Raw genomic sequence first — 18,927 nt, 5'->3', positions numbered from 1 at the left:
GTACCTGTTAATCACTTTCACCCATTTCACCCACTCCCACTTCCCACCTCTGATCTCTGTATTTAGGAGTTTTTTAGATTCCACATATAAGGAATCTCATATGGTATTTGTCTTTCTCTGTCTGACTTATTTCTTAGCATAATGCCCTCAAGGTCCATCCATGTTGTTACAAGTGACAGGAGTTCCTTCTTTTATGGATAAATAATATTCCATTGTATATATACCACATTTTCCTTGTTCATTCATTTCTCAATGGACATTTAGGTTGCTTCCGTATTTATGTCTTTATTTATTGCCTCTCTCCTTTTTTCTCCGTTTTCCATCCTAGCTGGGGAGAAGAGGGGCAGGAGTAAATGAGGTTGTCCCACAGAAGCAGCCAAGCAGAACTTTCTTTTTTTCTTTCCATCTCCCTTTTTCATTAAGGAATATAGATAATTGAGCCATTAGTGTGTTTGCACATCTGAGTCACCAAAAATTGCACACGCAAATAAATACATTAAATTGGAGCAGTTAATCACATGTATTCTTTTTCTTATTTGTAACTGAAAAAATCTCTTTGTCTTTACAGCCAAAACCAATTCATGTTTTAGTCCTTCAAAAATTAATTTGGAACAATTTTAATCATTTGCATTCAAAAATTTTCTTCTGAGCTCTTTTAGAATGTATCAATATTTTAGGATTCTCTGAAGCTTCACAGATCTGCCATTCTTAAAGTTAACAATTTATCTATAGTTTATATTTTAATGGAAAACGTTCTTTTGGAAGGTAAAAAATTACTTTAGCTTTAGCGTTTCCACACATTTCAGAACATATATCCCTTGCCATCATCTTATTATTGTGAAATAACAACCCAAATTTCTAGAATTATATTTTGGACGGTTCAATTTTAAAATTATTATTATTAATAAACGTTATTTTTAAGAGCAGTTTTAGGCTCACAACAAAATTGAGTGGAAAGTACAGAGTTCCCATACACCCTCTGACCACTGCCCTCTATCAACATGCTTTATCTGCCCTGACTATCAACATCCCAAGCCAGGGAGATGTCGCAAGGCCCTGTAATTTTAATTTTGATCAGACAGTGACTAAATAGGGTGATTCTTAAAGAAAGGTTGGTTTCAGCTGAAGTATTATTTTGGAGAGACATGTTTGAGAACTAGTGTGTTTGCCTGATTTCCCCCACTTTTCAATTAATTATTTTAATATTATAGTGGCGTGGCTTAACTTAATGTTGTGTTTTCAGACTTTTTAAACTTTGTGTGTAAATTTTTGAGAAAGTTTTAATGAATTCATAATTCCATGTCAATACATATGTTTGGAAAGTAAAATTACAATGTAGAGTTGCTGCTTTTGACTTTCAAGGGTCATAGTTTCAGAATTAATAGCTTTATATATATTTATATAGATTTGTTTATATATATTTGTTAATTATTTTAAGCATATTGTATTTCACTTAGTGTGTATTTTTTAAACCTAGATTTTTGAGCCACCTACAGATTGAGGGCCATTTAGAAGGCATAATTTGAAAGTAAAATGCAATTAGAGAAAGATAATAATTGAATAAAGATTTTAAAAAGCATTAAGTAAGTTAAGAGAAGAATGTGAGTAGATTATGACAGTCACAAGAATCAAAATGAAAATTCCAATAAGAAAAATAAAACAGTGAAATAATCAATTTTTAAAATTAATAATAAAAATGCAGTTTTTTTCTTAAATATTTATTACGTTTAAAAAATAAACAGAGCTAAAAGGAAAACAGAAGGTATTTCTTTATAATTATGCTTCTGTTCTATATTTATTCTTAAATGTTGCTTCTAAAGCCATTTTCATTATCTACCATTTCAGCTATAAGAGCCCTTTTTCTTAAATCCCTGAATGATTCTCTACAAGATTCTGTTATACAATCTATACTTATTTATTTCCTTGTACTTTTCCATTCCTTCTCCTCTCCCAGAGCAAATTTAATTGCTATTTTTTTTCTTTGTCTGTTTCCTCACCACCACCACCATTATGACTCACTCTTCTTCCACTTTTTAAAAAATTATCTATAGTTGGAACAATGTAACAACTTTCCTCCTTTCTTTTAAAATGGTTGTTGAAATACCCATTCCATAAAAGTCCCCTAATTAAGTTATGGTTGCAAATAATGAGTGCTTATAATTTTTGCCAACTAGTTATCTGATAAAAGTCTTATCTAGTGAAATCCTAATTCTTTATTACTGCCCACCATTTTTCCACTTGTGTATTTGTGAGATAATGAGACAAGTCAGTGAAAAGCATTTCGGTATGCTTTAAAGCACTATGTAAAGGCTGACTTTTATTAATTTAAAACTATTTACTTTGTTTTATTAACTGCTCAATAATTGTATTCTTGATAAGCTTTTATTAGCCAGCTTGCTATTCACATCGTCCTGTGATTGATTAACCCTTTCATTGGCTTTCCTCAATTTGAGACAAACATGTTTAGTTTGAGTGTAATATCAAACAAAAAAGTATACATATGTGATATAATAGTAACGATCAGTTTAATGATTTTTTTGTAATTTCTAAAGCCCTGAGGTATAGTACTCTATTATCTGACATGTATAACACCATTACAGTCAGGATTTTTTAGAATGTTGTTTTAATACTTGTTGTCTCAATCCCAAATTGACATGTAAATAGAATAGATTGAACTTGTATTCTCATTTATGTACGGTTACAACTGTTTGCAACAGGTAGGTGTAACAATAGAAGCAATACTTGTAATCTAGATTCTTTGAATTTTGCCCTGCTTTTGGTCCTGGCGTATGTTAAATGGTTTATTTTTATAATATTGCATTTCATTATTTTGACTTAGGAGATCCAAGAGTACAGAGTTTTAAGTAGTGAAAAAGAATGGAAAATAAGTACTATATATAATTTTAAGTCTTCTAACTTAGTAATGCCAAATCAGTACCCTGAGAATTTTAGAGTATTTAATTAATTATATGGAATATTTAAGTGAAAAATGAAACAAAATATAGTTTACATGGAGTGAATCTAAAGAAAGTGAAGTTTCATGTTGTTACAGCTGTTTATTGCATTTTCAGCATTAAGTTCCTATTTAAAGGATGCCAAGGTAGTTAAAGAAATTTAAATGATTGTAATAAAATTCAAAGATACCTGTGATTATGTTTTTAAAAAATGACAAAAAATGTGATTTGTTTCAGTTTGCCCAGTGATTTAGGACTAGCTTATTAGATGAGATAAGAAATGGAACAATAAAAAGATGCAATTCATGTTGGAAAATAGTTTATTTAAAACTGATTATTTAAAAAAACAGATGTTGATTTAGAAAATGTTAATAAATTTCTATCATATAATAACATATTGATAAAATAGGACATTAATAACTTTGTAACTGTTGAACAAATCGGAATAATTATAAGAGGTATATTTTAGTTAAATATTAAAAAAATGATTATTTGTAAATATTTCAAAACGTTTAAGCTAGGCTTTCTAGATACTGCAGAAGGTAAATGCTGTAAATCTTGACACGGAACATTTATTTTGTGAATCAGATTTTATGACTTTATAAGTAAAGCATTTGAGGAAAAACAAAATTGCTGATAGTTATAAAAGCGTTTTGAAAAATGAAGAAATGGTAATTTTAAACGCAAAAGTAGCAAACTTTAAAGAATTGGCTATTGGAATTCTACGTGTGCAATTAGAAATTTATAATGCTTATGTTTTTATTTTAAAAGTTGTTTATGCTTTTTAAAGAAATTTAGAAAAAATCATTTTGAGAAGCTCCATTATTTTTAGATTCTAAAATGCTGTTTGAGGAACAAATTTTCTTTTCCCTATATAGATGATAAAACATTGGAACCAAAAATAAGCATTTCCTTCTGACCAAACTTAGCATTGCATGAATTTTAACTGACATTTTTTATATTGATCTGTTACTCATGGAAGACAAAATAATATATTAGAAAATATTGGGTGACACAAAGAAAAAGGACATATTGACCAGAGAGCTAAAATACAATTGACACATGTGAACATTAGGCTTAAAGAGGAAGACAGTAGTCTTAAGAGTCCTGGCTAACTTTAGAAGCAAACAAAAAATCTTAGTTTATTTCTAGGTAAAATAAAGTAAAATAATTTTCTCTGCAGAGAAGCAAGATAGTTAAAATTATTGGTTTTATGAGGCAAAAACAGTTGTTTGTAAATGACTGTGTTCTACATTTTTTTTTTTTTTTTTACTAAGGATGCCTTATATAATTCTGGCTGTAGTTACGGAACTTATTATTTATTGTTATTTATTATTGAGCTTTACCCTTCCCCCAACCTTTTAAGGAGCATTTGTTGCACAATGCGCACGGAGGAAGAAATAAGCTTTTATAGATAGTTTTTTAGTAGATATTGCTTACCTGTTTTTGGTCTCTCTGGTCATGAGGATCTTTAATCATGGAGGATTCCCCTGATCCAGCAACAGTGTTGGCAGTTCTCAAAGAGATTTTTTTTATACTTGAGACTTAATAAAGATGACAGAAGTTATTGCAGGTAATTGAATTTACCTCGATAAGGAGAATTGTGTCATTTACTATATACACAAGTTAAAGACTTGACTGTTCTTACTTAAGGAATCTGGTAATATTTCCTAACCAGTGTGTCCATAAATAAATTGTTCTTGTCCAGACTATGTTTTTTCTTTGTGACCCAGGCTGCTCTTTTCTTACCTGGAAATTCTGCTTCTGGCTTCAGGATTAATATTACTAAATCTTAGTAATTCATGTTCTTGCTCAGAGTGCAGCCCCTTAACTGCCAGGACCTTATTCTGTGTTTCTATGGCAGCTTTACTTTACTCTAATCTGCCTTGCAAATTACTGACCCAGGCTGTGGACTGTTACAGTGCTGTTCTTTCTAACCCAGGACACACTTCGTGCTCAATATTTTGTGTTATACAGATGTGACTTCTATCGATAAAGAATGCTAATAAAGTACCCAAATAATTTATCTGTGTACTTGTCAGTGGCTGCCCATTACAATCAGAACAAAGTCTAAGCTCTGTACTATGGCATAGGTGGCCCTGGTGATGTCTTACCTACCACTTTGACGTCATCTGAAGACCACTCTTACCTTTCCTTCTAACCCTTCAACGTTCTAAGCCATTTCTGCCTTAGGGACTTTGTACTAGGAATTGGGGATATTTGAGCTGAGATTTGAATTATTAATAAGTGCCAGCTTGAACTCTCTTCCTCCACACTGTTGTGTAGCCAGTGCTTTTTCATCATTCAGATCTCAGTTCAAATATCCTTTCTTCAAAGAGATCTTCCCAGACCACCCATCTAAAGTAGACTTTCTCCCCACTACCCTGCTTACTCTTTCCCATTATTCTTTTCTTCATTGCATTTTCCACTATCTAAAATACTCTTGTTTACTTAATTACCATACTACAATGTAAGTTCTGTGAGGGCAGTGTCTTTGTCTGTCTGGTTGGCCATTGTATCCCCAGAGTCTAAAACAATGTCTAACACGTAATAGGTGCTCAAGAAATAGTTGAATGCATGAATAAGTGAATAAATGATAAATTTATAATATAGACTGAGCAATTTGCTTCTTTTTTCCTTATTTTATTGAAAAACAGTGCAACAACATGATAGTAAACTGGGTAGAGGAATATTCACTTATAATCCCGGTACTTAAAGAGTTACCATTTTACAGTTTTTTTTTTCCATATGTATATGTATTTTTCATAGTTACGCTCTAATTAATTTTTTTTTACATACTGTGCTTTTGTTGAGTTAACACTGTCAAACATTTTCCCAAGTTCTCCTAGTAAGTCCCATTATTTTAACGGCTATATAATACCACATTGAGTTTATATTCCAGCATTTACTTAACCATTTCCTTAATATGCTAAATAATTTGTTTCTAACTTTTTGCTGTTATGGATAACACTGCAATGAATAGCTTAATGAATATAAACATTTGTCTTCCATTGAATAGAATGAATTGTAAACATTAAACTGGGTAATATGAAATTGTTCAGGTATTTTATGACATTTAAAATATATCTTATAAATTGTAAAGGAATATGTATGACTTTCTTCTGGGGTCTACTCTAAAATACTTTTCATAATTAATGTCAAAATTGTATGATACAGATTAATTTTTTTTAATGTCAGCTTATTTTATTGATTTTGCAAATGAATTTGCAAGTGCCTTAGGTCATAACCAGGTTCCTTTCTTTTTTTTTTTTTTTTTTTGATTCACCTTGATTGTCTTTTTTTTTTTCCAGATTCCTTTAGACTTATGAATCAGTCTGAGTACAGAGTTGTATAAATTCTGTGAATAATAAATTGTTCCTTTATTTAAATTGTCGCTTTTAGTAAGTAGGGCAGCTGTGAAAAAATAGAAGCTAAAGCTAGGATAAAGAGTTTCATGAGTGACATAATGGAATAGATATTTGGGATTATAAAATTACATATGAGAGAAATCACAACTTTTCATGATCAGTTTTAATGATATTTGTAATTTGTTTCACCTTTTTTTTTTTTTTTCCCTCAAAGCCAGAAGAAATTTTGTAGGGAGAAATGATTTGAGTGCCTTTGAGAACCAATTTGGAAATGTCTATTAAAAGTATTCTTTAACTCTCCTCATATCTATACATGGAGAGAATGTTACCTATTTATAGAGGTTATACAAATAAAATATTCTCTGAGAAGTTTCTCTTTGCATCTTTTTTGAACTTTTCAAATTATTTGAAGTCAAATGTAAGTACTTTTTTTTATAGGTATAGAACAATCATAACACATTTTGCATAAAATTTTAAGCTCTGGGCTTTTAAGCAGATTCTATTTTCTTATGCATTTATATTCCCTTAAAACATCTCCTTTATGGTCTTTTTAAAGAAAGAATAACTTTCTCTTCTTATCCTCTAGATAACATAATAAAAGAACTATAGATTTAAAAATAAAGTCTTTCTGATGTTAATAAGCATTTTACTAAACCTACATTTAGAGGCAGCTACTACACTTTTCTAAAACAAAAAGCCTTTGCTTTTCTTCGCCATCTAAAAATTTTTTTTTTTTTGGCCACGCAACGCAGCATGTGGGATCTTAGTTTCCCTACCAGGGGTTGAACCCGCACCCCCTGCATTGGAAGTGCAGAGTTTTAACCACTCGACCACCAGGGAAGTCCCTAAAAATTCTTTTATGCTATACATTATTTTTTCATTTTATCAAGTCAGGTAACACATTCCCAGCTTACCTTTCCCATTCCTTCTTTATGTTCTTTCAACTTCATTTATTTTAAAAATTTCACCTCATAACTGGAGATTCATTCAATTTATCAAACAAATGTTTATTAGGCACGTACTTAATGCAATCTTCTTTCCTAGGAACTAGGTATACAGCAGTGACCAGATAAAAATCCCTGGCCTCATGGAACTTACATCTGGTAGACAAGATAAATAATTGTAGGTTAGAAAGTAATGAAGTGCTAAGAAGAAAAAGAAACAAAGTAGGGAAGAGGGCATATGAAATATGGGGAATATTGAAACTTGATGGGATGATCAGGGAAGACTTCACTGAGAAGGTTTTGAGAAAAGACCTGAAGGAAGTAAGGAGGTGAGCCATGTAGCTATGTGGGGAAGAGCATTCCAGGCCTAGAGAATAGCAAGACCAATAAGAAGTTGTGTGTAGGGGGATTGGGTCACAGAATTATATAGGGGAAGAAGTTGGAGAAATAATAGAGAGCAAGATAACATAACAGATGTTTGTTATGTAATTATCTTTCTTTATCCTGTAATTTTCCTGAGAGTTATATTTCTTTTCTTTCTAGCTCTGTGCAGAATTACATGTTTTTCTTTCTATGAATTTACTTTAATAAGCAGTTTAAAAGTTTTGTGGTTTTTACCATTTTTGAGTGATAACATACATAAATGAATTAAAGATTTTTGCTTGTGGAAAAACATATCTTGTTTTTCCACATGCCAGGTAATTTCATGATTTAAAAAAATTAATGTTATTGTTTCTTGGGCTGCAGATCTTTACCATTATCCCAGTGAATGTGATTAGCAATCCAATTGCCTATTGCTATTTTATATAATATTCTTGTCATTTTCTAGTTTTCCTGCAAAATTCTAAATTTTCACATTGCAGCACCATTTTAATTTTCATTGACATCTTTTAAAAAATAAACCCAATTAAAAAAATAAATTGAAGTAAGTCAGAAAGAGAAAAACAAATACAGTATGTTAACACATATATATGGAATCTAAGGGAAAAAAAAAAAAAGTCATGAAGAACCTAGTGGCAAGACGGGAATAAAGACACAGACCTGCTAGAGAATGGACTTGAAGATATGGGGAGGGGGAAGGGTAAGATGTGACAAAGTGTGATATAGCACTGACATATATACACTACCAAACGTAAAGTAGATAGCTGGTGGGAAGCAACCGCATAGCACAGGGAGATCAGCTCTGTGCTTTGTGACCACCTAGAGGTGTGGGATAGGGAGGGCGGGAGGGAGGGAGATGAAAGAGGGAAGAGATATGGGAACATATGTGTATGTGTAGCTGGTTTACTTTGTTATAAAGCAGAAACCGGCACACCATTGTAAAGCAATTATACTCCAATAAAGATGTTAAAAAAATTAATTAATTAATTAATTAACCTTGAGAGTTATGACTTATTTAGGTTTTCTTAGAGATTTATTTGCTCTTGCTCTGTGTTCAGCCAAAGTAATTCATTTGCTTTCTATGAAATGACCAGGAATCTAAGCAAGTAAGTTAAATGTAATTGAAAAATGTCTGTCAGAGAATATTTAACTCAAATTGACTTTAATGAATTGAAGAGTTAGAATTTATAGTATGTTATACTGTTTAGATCCCCTATACAATAGTTGTTTTAGCTCTTTCTGAACTTCAGTTTCCTTGTCTGTAAATGGGAGTCAAATTGCCTGCTTCAGAGGTGCACCAGCACATTATTCTGAGAATATAATTGAATAATATATGTGAACACTCTCAAGAAGACTATTTAGTGCCAATCAATGTAGTAGATTGTTTTCTATTCTATTAGGCTACTTATGCTTATCTTTTAAAATTTTGTTAAATTTTAGTAATCATTGGCTTTGTTATGTCTGGATAATTTCAACAGTTTATAATTATTTTGGACTAATAGACCCCATTAATAGATCTTTTGTGAAGCTGCTTCTACAGTGTAAATGGACAATTCTTGGTTGTCACCAACAATTGTGCCATGCTGATTTTCCTCTCAGTTGCAGTGGCCTCTGGCATTTACCTCAGTTAGATTTTACTTGCCCTCACTTTGTTTTTGTTTTTTGTTTTTTTTAAATTAATTTTTATTGGAGTATAGTTGCTTTACAATGTTGTGTTACTTGCCCTCACATTGAAGACAACTATTAGCAATGGGGAATGGGCTTGTTTGGAACTTCTTAGTCTCATTAAACCTCTATTAGGGAAGCAGAAGCAGCAATGTGATACTACCTCATCAACATGCTTTGGTCTGTCTAGGAAATAAAAATTTCATTTAGAGTATATTCAGTCAAAAGACGTGGATGGACCTAGAGTCTGTCGTACAGAGTGAAGTAAGTCAGAGAAAAACAAATATTGTATATTAATGCATATATGTGGAATCTAGAAAAATGGTACAGATGAACCCATTTGCAGGGCAGGAATAGAGACACAGATGTAGAGAACGGACGTGTGGACCTGCGGTGTGGGAGGTGGTGTGGGATGAATTGGGGGATTGGGATTGACATATACACACTACCGTGTGTAAAACAGATAGCTAGTGGGAGCCTGCTGTATAGTGCAGGGAGCTCAGCTCCGTGCTCTGTTTTGACCTAGGTGGGTGGGATGGGGGGGGTGTGTGGTGGGAGGGAGGTCCAAGAGGGAGGGGATATATGTATACATATAGCTGATTCACTTTGTTGTACAGCAGAAACTAACACAACATTGTAAAGCAACTATACCCCAATTAAAAAAAAAAAGTTTAGGAAGCACTAGGTAATTGGGAAATTAATATACCAGCACATTGGCCTACCAGCGCAGGGCAATATGAAGCTTTGAGGACCTTTGGAGGTGCATATTGCTGCTGGGTATGGAGTACCCAGGGCATCCATAATACCTTTCATTTTAAGTTTTCAAAATTTGAAAGAATCAGAATAGAGCAGTGGTTCGTAAACTTTGCTGCACATTGGTCATGTGGGAACTTTTAAAAACCCCAGTGCCCAGGTCATACCTCATACTATTTAAATCAGAATGTATACGGTGAGAGCCAGTCATTTGTAGTACTTAAAGATGCACAGCAAAGTGGGCACCCACAGGAATATATGGTTCTGGCCGCCAATCTTTTACCTGTTACTGTTTCACATGCTGTAGCACCATTCAGGAGACCTTGAAATGAAAAATATTTGAAAGTAGTGGATTAGTAATGTCCCTCACACAGATTTGTGTTCTACATTTTAAAAGAGTATATACTGTTTTACATAGTCTTATGGTGTTTTGAACTTTAACTTTCATTACTGGTCCATGGTAGACATATTCATGTTATTTTTTCCCATCTGTTACGGATATTTCCTTGACAACTTTAAATAAACCATGGCTTTGTGATTTGAGACGCAATAAAATGTCTACAAGTATTAACTCGTTAGGAGTTTCATTCCTTTGTTTCGATTCCAAATGACCATTTTCAGAATAAAGGACAAACAGCCAATTTGTTTTTCCAAATCCATTTTTATTTTTCTCCAGTTTAGTAATGAATGGTTACAAATTAGCCTAAATTTATGGAATTAGTATGAGTCTGAAGGAATAGACTGTTTAATTATGTCACAGCTGCATTAATATTTACTAATATACAAGATGATTGGTGTGTGAAACAAAAACTATACCTGTAGCATTACTAACCATGATATAAGTGCATAAGCATTTTTCCAATATCATGGTTTATTAAGGCAGTCTCAGTGTAATCTAATAAAAAACTTGTGCAAGGGGAATTCCTAAGTGGCTTGGTTCCTCATGTTAAGAAGAGCTAGAGTTTTGGCTGTAAATCCTTGAAAATTTGCCTAAAGCTTGACATAAGTTCAAGTGGTCACAATATTATCTTAAAAATAATAGAAATTCTATTTTAAACTATAAAAAAATTTCTGTTTCATAGTCTACGTCAAATATGTGTGTGAAAAAATACAGAACATTAACTGATGCTCTGAGTTTTGTCATTGTCATTTGAAATTAAAGAACATGACCCCATTGTCTCCAGTGCTGTCAGAGTATGGTAAATTATGGGAATTTCTACAGTGCAAATATTTGGCTTAACACCTAACATTCACTCGTCCAATTTTTGTTTTGGATCTTTTTGCTTTTCTTGTTTTGCATTTTTATTTTGTTTTGTTTTCAGCCATCATTTTGTCTTATCATCTTCAATTCTAGAGCAACCTGACAACAATAATGATACTACTGAATTGGGCATCCTTGTCATTCCTGAGATTAGTGTCACAAATGTGGCCGGAGAGAGGACCGGGAATGGGGAAAAAGGCAGAACACTAGGAGAGATTGATGCTCAGCATATACAGGGTGTACAGGAAACAACCACAGATCCTAGAACTGAGAGCAAAGGCTTGCCAGAGATCAGGAGGCAAAAATCTGTAAGAAAAATGATGGAGGATGGAATAAACTCACCTGGCAGAGTGCAGTTTTAGCAGAGCACTTTATAGCTGCACTCCAAGGTATCTCATGGCAAAGGGTCACTGCTGCATGTTTTAAGCAACAGTTGCACAGTCACAAAAATTTTGCATGTCACCTAATCAAAATGCATGAATTATGTACCACGGTTTCTCAATGACTCTTAATGCTCTTTGGAATGGTCATAGCTCTGCTCTCTCTGAGTAAATAGTTATGAAAATGAGGCAGAAAACTGCTTCCAAAATAATTTTCTGCTTATGTTTTGAGATCTAAAATTACTTTTTTATCTTTGTATTTTTGCCATCTTTGATATGAAGGAGAATGTATAAAGAATTTTAACAAGTTTGAGCTTGTGATACTTATGGTCTGTATATTTTTCTCTTAGTAAAATAATCTAGAATGTGGAGTGCAACCTTTAAAAAAATCTTTGAAATATTTTAATACCATTTTTTAAAAAGTTCCTTGGTATGATCTTTGATTTTACACTGCTTTGCTACTGGGGGAGAGTTTACCTCTAGTTTTACTGTGTGGTATTTTTCCTAATTGTTTCTGATCTTTTGCATGAATAGTAAGAGAACTTTTTCTAAAAACACAGTGGGGTGTGGTTTATGGCATGCTTTTTGTTTAATACACTCTAAATTACTCTTATTTAATTATAATGAACTATTGTTGACATTTTATAGAATGTTTTGATTATCCTTTGATTTTGGTCTATAATCTGTTGCTTTACATATTATGCTAAAATTTAATGTATTTAAAGTATACTTGATTTGGTATGAATCATGAAAAAACAATTACTTAAAATGCTTAATGTTAATTACTTTTTGTTATTTCTTTGTTTAGGAAATACAGAATTAACAGGTCAAGAAGAACTGATGGAGATATCTGAAGTTGACGAGGGATTTTATTCCAGGGCTGCGTCTAGTATCAGCCAGTCGGGTTTATCAAACAGTAGTCAAAATTGTAGTAACAAGGCAAGTGTAGGAAAGACTCAGAGACGGTCAGGAGGAAACAAAACTGGAGGAAAAGAAAAAGAAACTTCAGGGGAGTCTTGCAAAGATCACTTTGCTCGAAAACAAACTCAGAGAGCCCAAAGTGAGAATCTCGAGCTTCTCTCCTTGAAGAGACTTACATTAACAACCAGCCAATCTCTGCCTAAACCTAGTAGCCATGGTTTGGCTAAGACCGCTGCGACCGTATTCAGTAAATCCTTTGAACAAGTTAGTGGTGTCGCAGTCCCATATAACCCATCATCTGCTGTTGGCTGTGGGACTGGGACAGATACCAATAGGTTTTCTGCTTGCAGTCTGCAAGAAGAAACGCTTATTTACGTTTCTGAAAGGACTGAACTTCCAATGAAGCATCAAACAGGTCAGCAGAGACCTCCTAGTATTAGCATTACTTTGTCCACAGATTAACTTGTAAGGGTTTTCTCACGTAACCAGTGAATCAGAAAATACGACTTTGCTTCTTCATGAAAGTTCCCAGGGTCGTCTTTCATCCCTGTTCCTGACAGGAGCCCTGATGTCTTAAATTCTGAAGGCTACCTTGACTTTATGAAGGGAATAATGTCTAGGTTGCAGTAAGTTGAAATATGGTTTTGTTATTTCTTGGTTGGTTGTTTTCCCCTTGGCTTGAGTCTTTTTTTTTTTCTTACTTTCTTATTTGTTTCTGTTGCCCTGAGATTGTCAGTGTGACAATACATTTTGGCAGGCTGTCTGATCAGATTGGTTACGGCTCATGAGAGGTTATGGGTCTTTTTCTTTAATAACTCCTATTTTGGTAGCTGTATGTTTGGCCTTCAGTGTAAGAGGGAATCTCCTTGCATGAGAACAGTTTTTTCAAGGATGAGGCTGTGGTACAACTCCAGGAATTCTACAGCTGGCTGTTCAGCAAGCCAGTCTGAAAAACAGGCATGGGAAAAAACAAAACTGATATGTATGAAAAGTGCCTGCTAAAAATGTTTGTAACCAGATCATCTTTAAGATTAGTAGAACAGTTTATATAAAGCACTGGAAAATGCCTGGTAACTCTGTAACCTAAAATATTATATGATTCCAGGGGATGGGAAGAGGGGTTTCCATTGTTATCTTTGGAACATGTTTATATCAGAAATCAGACTGCTAGTAGATGTGTTGTTTTGAAGTGTTTGATCTGGATTTAGCAGGTGAAAATCCCTTTCGGTTCCTAAGATGTAATAGGCCATAAAACTGACTTACCCTGCTGCTGGACTTCGGAAATCCTACTTAGTTTGGATTCCCACAATTCAGAGCACACATCATTGAAGACTTCCTGGAAATCACTGAATTTTGCAACCCATCTCTCAAGATACCAGTGTTTACCATATTGAATTGTTTGTCTACAAATGAAGGAAATTAGGTAAATTTTTCATCTATAAAATATCATTGAAAGAAAATAAAAATAGTGAAATATGGACAAAGGGCATTTATATATTAACTAATTTAGGGTTATATATGTTTGTGTTCTTAAATTTAAAATTTTAAGTATGAAAAATATTAAGTGTGTTTCTTGTTTTGTGAACAGGCCTATTTGAAATGTTCTTGTTATGATAGAAAGAATAATCAATGTAGTTGCTCCCAACCAAAAAATAAAAATAAAAAGGCAATATGGCAGAAGCTAAACAAACTTGTATGTAGCTATAGAGAATCAAGTGACCTCCAGATGGATGTAAAAATTTGATGTTTGCTAGTGGTGGTCATTTCAGCTATGGTTGAGGTTCCTTATAAATCAAGTATACTTAAGTAACAATCTAGGGTAAGAGAGAGAAAGCAGGGTTGAGGATGAGAGAGTAAGTTGACTGGAGAGGAAGATGTAGGGAGCTGTCCCCTTGTTAGTGGTTAGTACACAGTGGTTTCCTTATTCACAGTCTTTAGCTGTGGTCACACAGAGAAAATGCTAGTTTTCCTCTTGTACCTGCTTATGCAGAGCTCAAATATGTGAAAAATTTGTTATGTCTTGAAGACTGCTAAAGCATTTTCACTATGAATGCAGTTTTGACCATAACTGCTTTGGCTATCGTTTTAAATCCAATTCTTCAAAAAGCAAGAACTAGTTTTTATTCAGTAACCCTGAATAAAATATGGTTTTTAACATAAGTGAATTTGATTTTTTTAGTGCCAGTGATAGAAATGGAATAAGATCTATTGGCATACATTGTAGGAAAAAAAAAAAAAAAAGCAAAGCAACCAGACAGTGAAAGTTGATAAAGTATTAATTTAATAGAAATCCTGTGTACAATTTAAATCCTGTGTACAATTACTGTGAATTTCCTATTGTCTTTTTGTAATTCTTTAACAAAGAATTTCCCCTAGGCATAGCTACTAACAATATTAATAATAGTCTTAAGAACTAATTTAAAAGATTGGCATTGGAGGCAAGTTAAGGTGCTTAGGAAACATTGTAGAATAAGTCTGAGGAAACATTAGCTGGCACAGATAAGAGATCAGATTTTAATGTTCAGCTGTTGTAATGGAACCTCATTTTGTTACTATTCTAGATCATTGCTATTATAAATCATTGTGGTCTGAGGACCAGTAAGGAACATTGGCATTACCTTCCATCTTGTTAAAAATGCAGAATTTCAGAGCCACCTTAGATCTACTGAATCATAATCTGCTTTTTAATAAGATCTCAGGTGATTATTATGTACATTAAAGTTTGAGAAGACAGTATCAAAGTGCAAATAAATCACTTATCTAATATTTAGAATTCTCAGTGGTCTTACAACCCTAGATCAAATATGTTGGATACTGGATCATTATAATCTTCATTGTTTTTAAAGCTAATTAATTTTTTAAGAGTGTCAACTGACTTAAGTCCCCTAATTATAAATTTTTAATGAATCTCATTTATTTTTACAATAAAAATGTTAACATTTTATATTCTTCTATTATTTGAAAGTGGAATCAGAGCTGTAGATGCCTACAATTTTAAGTATGAAAGGGGTACCACCCTTTTACACAATGCACAACAAATCTGCATGTGTTTTTTCTTTTAAAACCCCTGAAGGCTTACTCAAAGGAGTGGTTCTGAATTTTTGCTCCAAGTAATTTGTCCCAGTTGATTTTCTGGAATGTGGAGTTACGTTAACAGTAAAATTCTTTCGTAGTACCTTTGATACTATTTCAAATAAAGATTATACATTTGAAAATTTTTATAGCAGTTATTAATACTGGGTAATGCTAACTGTGGTAACAATGGTAGTTATCCCTACTCTTCTTGTCCCACTCACTTTCCCAAATTTGAAAGTTGGAGTGGCTTTTGTAGGTCATTTTCTTATGAAGATGCTGATGTGACCATTTGGTCACAGAACTTCTGTATATCCAGAGTAATACCTTTTACCACAAGAAGGATTCTGCACAAAACTGGGGCCTTGCACCCCATAGCTCAGAGGATCTGCGCAGACATTGTAGTCCCATTCCACATTTTAAACCTCTAAAAGATTCTTAAAATTACCCAACTTCTCACTCTTCAGATACCCGACTACCTGGGATATTCTAGTGAAGCTGAGTGCCAGCTTTTCCGTTTTAGAATCCAAGTGGAGAGAGAAACAAAGACTTCAGGGGAGTGTCCCAGGGCAGGTGAGCACCCTGGAATCCCTTATTATACCACCATGGAACTTTTAAAGGCAGCTCTGTAGATTTGAAGAGTAGAAATTCTCAGTCCTTAAATGATTTCAGTGTGTTTTGAAAAAGCAATATTTCATTGCTCTTTTCAATTATGAAGTAACTGCTTAGCAAACATTATTCAATAATAATTATAAAAATTATTATTAACTTTTAAAGACAAAAAGTTAAAATAAAGGGAAATAAAAATTTTAAACCAAAATAGATGAAAAATGATCCCATTTTTAAGAGATTTTGTCTATTTTGAAAGAATAAAATTAAAGTGTTGAAACCTTTAAATTTAAATTGTAAAGAAAAATATACCCTGAGACCTAATTTTCAGCAGATATTTAAAGTAAGGCTATTTAACATTTGAGTCTATAGGCACAGTAAGTCTACACTTTATTAAAGGGAAGCACATCAAGGAAATATATATGTTAAATAATGTAACTGAAAAAATATTTTTTAAAAAGCCATTTAAAAAAAATAATTTGATGGGTACTTAAATTAATCATTGTAGATAGAAGTTAATGTATAATAGTGTCTTCCCAATCTTTGGATAAAAAATAAACTCTGTAGTCCTTTAATTAGCATGAATTTATACTTTTAGATTAATTGCTTAGTAAAATTATACCCAATACTTTGAGTTATTCACATTTATATTTAATATTGTTAAATTCTTCATCAGAGGACAGAAATATGTTGTCTTCTGTATTTTGTAACTTGTGCATACCTAAAGAGATTAGCAGTGAACGTTTTAGAAGATGCTTTTGTGTTTTTTAATAGAGTTCTAGAGTACTTATGTCTTGATATGAAGTTTCTACTAGTAAACTCAAGGTCCTATTTCACATACTGTTATTTTCTCTTATGTGGAGTTTATTGGGTACCTCTTATCTTTATTTCTAATCACGCAGTGATACTAATCTTTTCACAGTAAATTGACTTGTTTCTAATTGTGTTCCTAGAGTTTACATTCCTAAAGAATAAATTACAACTTCGGATATTTTTATGTGCTCTCTACCTTTTTAAGGCTATGGAAATAAACTGGAGTTTAGTTTTTTGAAGATTTGTGTATTTGTGTAAATGTTCTCCATATGCAATACTTTATACAGCAGTGTTGCCTCTTGTTTTAATGAAATAAAAACTGAAAAAATATTTTTTCCAGATCACTTTACTAATTTAAAAATCGTCATAAAATTTTGCAAAAGTCATGATGTGGAGGAAGAAATTAAAGGAGGAAGACTTAGGTGAGTTGAGCCATTGAGAGCTTTTGGGAGTAAGCCATAGGACAGTGACATCTCATTCCTGGCTTTACGTTTTACATGGCTAAGGATGAGAAGTGTGACAAGTTCATTAGTATCCATCCAGAAGAAGATGAGCTCCATGGGTCATGCACCAGTGACTGATTATTTGTCATACCAGAAGTACAGGCAAATTTAGATAACAGTGCTTTGCCCTTTTATCTTTCATATGGGTCTTTATCTCTTGAGTGCAGAGACTATATGCCCCTAGTTCCTAGCATAGAACTTTGTGCATGGTAGGTATTGAGACATTCAATGAATGTGTGAGTTAGTTTGACGCTAGTTTTGGGAAAGAATCAAGGATAAGGTCTCCAACGTATTGTATTACGGTAAAATTTTAAAATTTCATTTACTGACTCTAGGAAATCTCCATGACATTACTTGAATAGGATTACTGTGTGTGCTTAGAAACAAAACCCTCTTAGAAGCTTGAAAAAAAATCCTGTTGTATAGTTGATTATATATTTGGATAATTCCATTTCATCCAAGGAAGTAAGTAATTTAGGAAATATTTTCTGACTGCTATTAGAGGAGCATTCATAGAAAACAAGAGAAGTGATTTTGTAGGCAGTATGTTAGCCCTATGGAATACAAAGTCTCCTAGTGACTTTAGCAATCCCAATAAATAGTTGACTCACTTCATAGAATCTATAATACCAACATATAATTATTTTATAATTATTAAGAAAGGCTTTTACAAATAATTCTAGTCACTTGGTAATTTCCCTTGCATTGTTATTGTGGTGGTAGATAGCTAATATTTGTAGTTAAAATTATGATCTCATTTAATCTTCAGAACAGTCCTATAAAATGATTAGAATTCCCATTTTACAAAAAAGGAAACTGAAGCTCTCAAAAGGGCAGGTGACTTGCCCAAGGTCACTTAGCTGCTGGGTGGAAAGCTAGAGTTTAAACATAGGTCTTGTGACTCTCACTTTTCTATCGCTTGGTAAAAGAAGATACTAAGTGAATACTACATAACAGACATGTGTTTGATACTCACTCATTCCATCTGTCTTATAGGTGACAGAGTTAAGTTTTAAGGTCAAAATAAAAGTTTTCCAAAAATAAATTATGATACGTTTTGTAGAGCTTTAGGTAATTGTGTTTCAGTGGTAAACTGAATGCTAGTTATTCTGATATTAAAAGCATAGTAAAATATAAATTAAGATTTTGTTTATTTTTTTTACCTGTCAGATAGATAAGGATTAAAAAGATTGATACTAGTATTAGTACAGGTGTGGGGAAATCATTTGTTTAAGAGGCCACTGGCAGGACTTAAATGGGTACAACTAAACTGATGAGCAGTTCAGCAGGATCTGTCAAACTT

General features: G+C 32.9%; 1 protein-coding gene across 6 annotated transcripts in view; it reads left to right on the top strand.

Annotated features, from left to right (window-relative positions):
* HYCC1 (hyccin PI4KA lipid kinase complex subunit 1) overlaps positions 1–17,451 on the top strand; it is an 86,656-nt gene extending 69,205 nt beyond the window's left edge. For 4 of the 6 annotated variants that reach the window (XM_057550393.1, XM_007183930.3, XM_057550392.1 and 1 more), the window contains one exon: positions 12,515–17,451. In XM_057550393.1, the coding sequence (XP_057406376.1) occupies positions 12,515–13,089 (575 nt within the window). In that variant the 3' untranslated portion in view covers positions 13,090–17,451. Of the gene's footprint in view, positions 1–11,387; positions 11,716–12,514 lie in introns of those variants that run through there. The other 2 variants (XM_007183931.3, XM_028166902.2) reach the window with 2 other exon arrangements.
* Positions 17,452–18,927: the final 1,476 nt, after the last annotated feature.

The sequence above is a fragment of the Balaenoptera acutorostrata genome, chromosome 7 (genome assembly GCF_949987535.1).
Source record: "Balaenoptera acutorostrata chromosome 7, mBalAcu1.1, whole genome shotgun sequence".
NCBI lineage: Eukaryota > Metazoa > Chordata > Mammalia > Artiodactyla > Balaenopteridae > Balaenoptera > Balaenoptera acutorostrata.
This window is presented reverse-complemented; position numbering and strand designations above follow the sequence as displayed.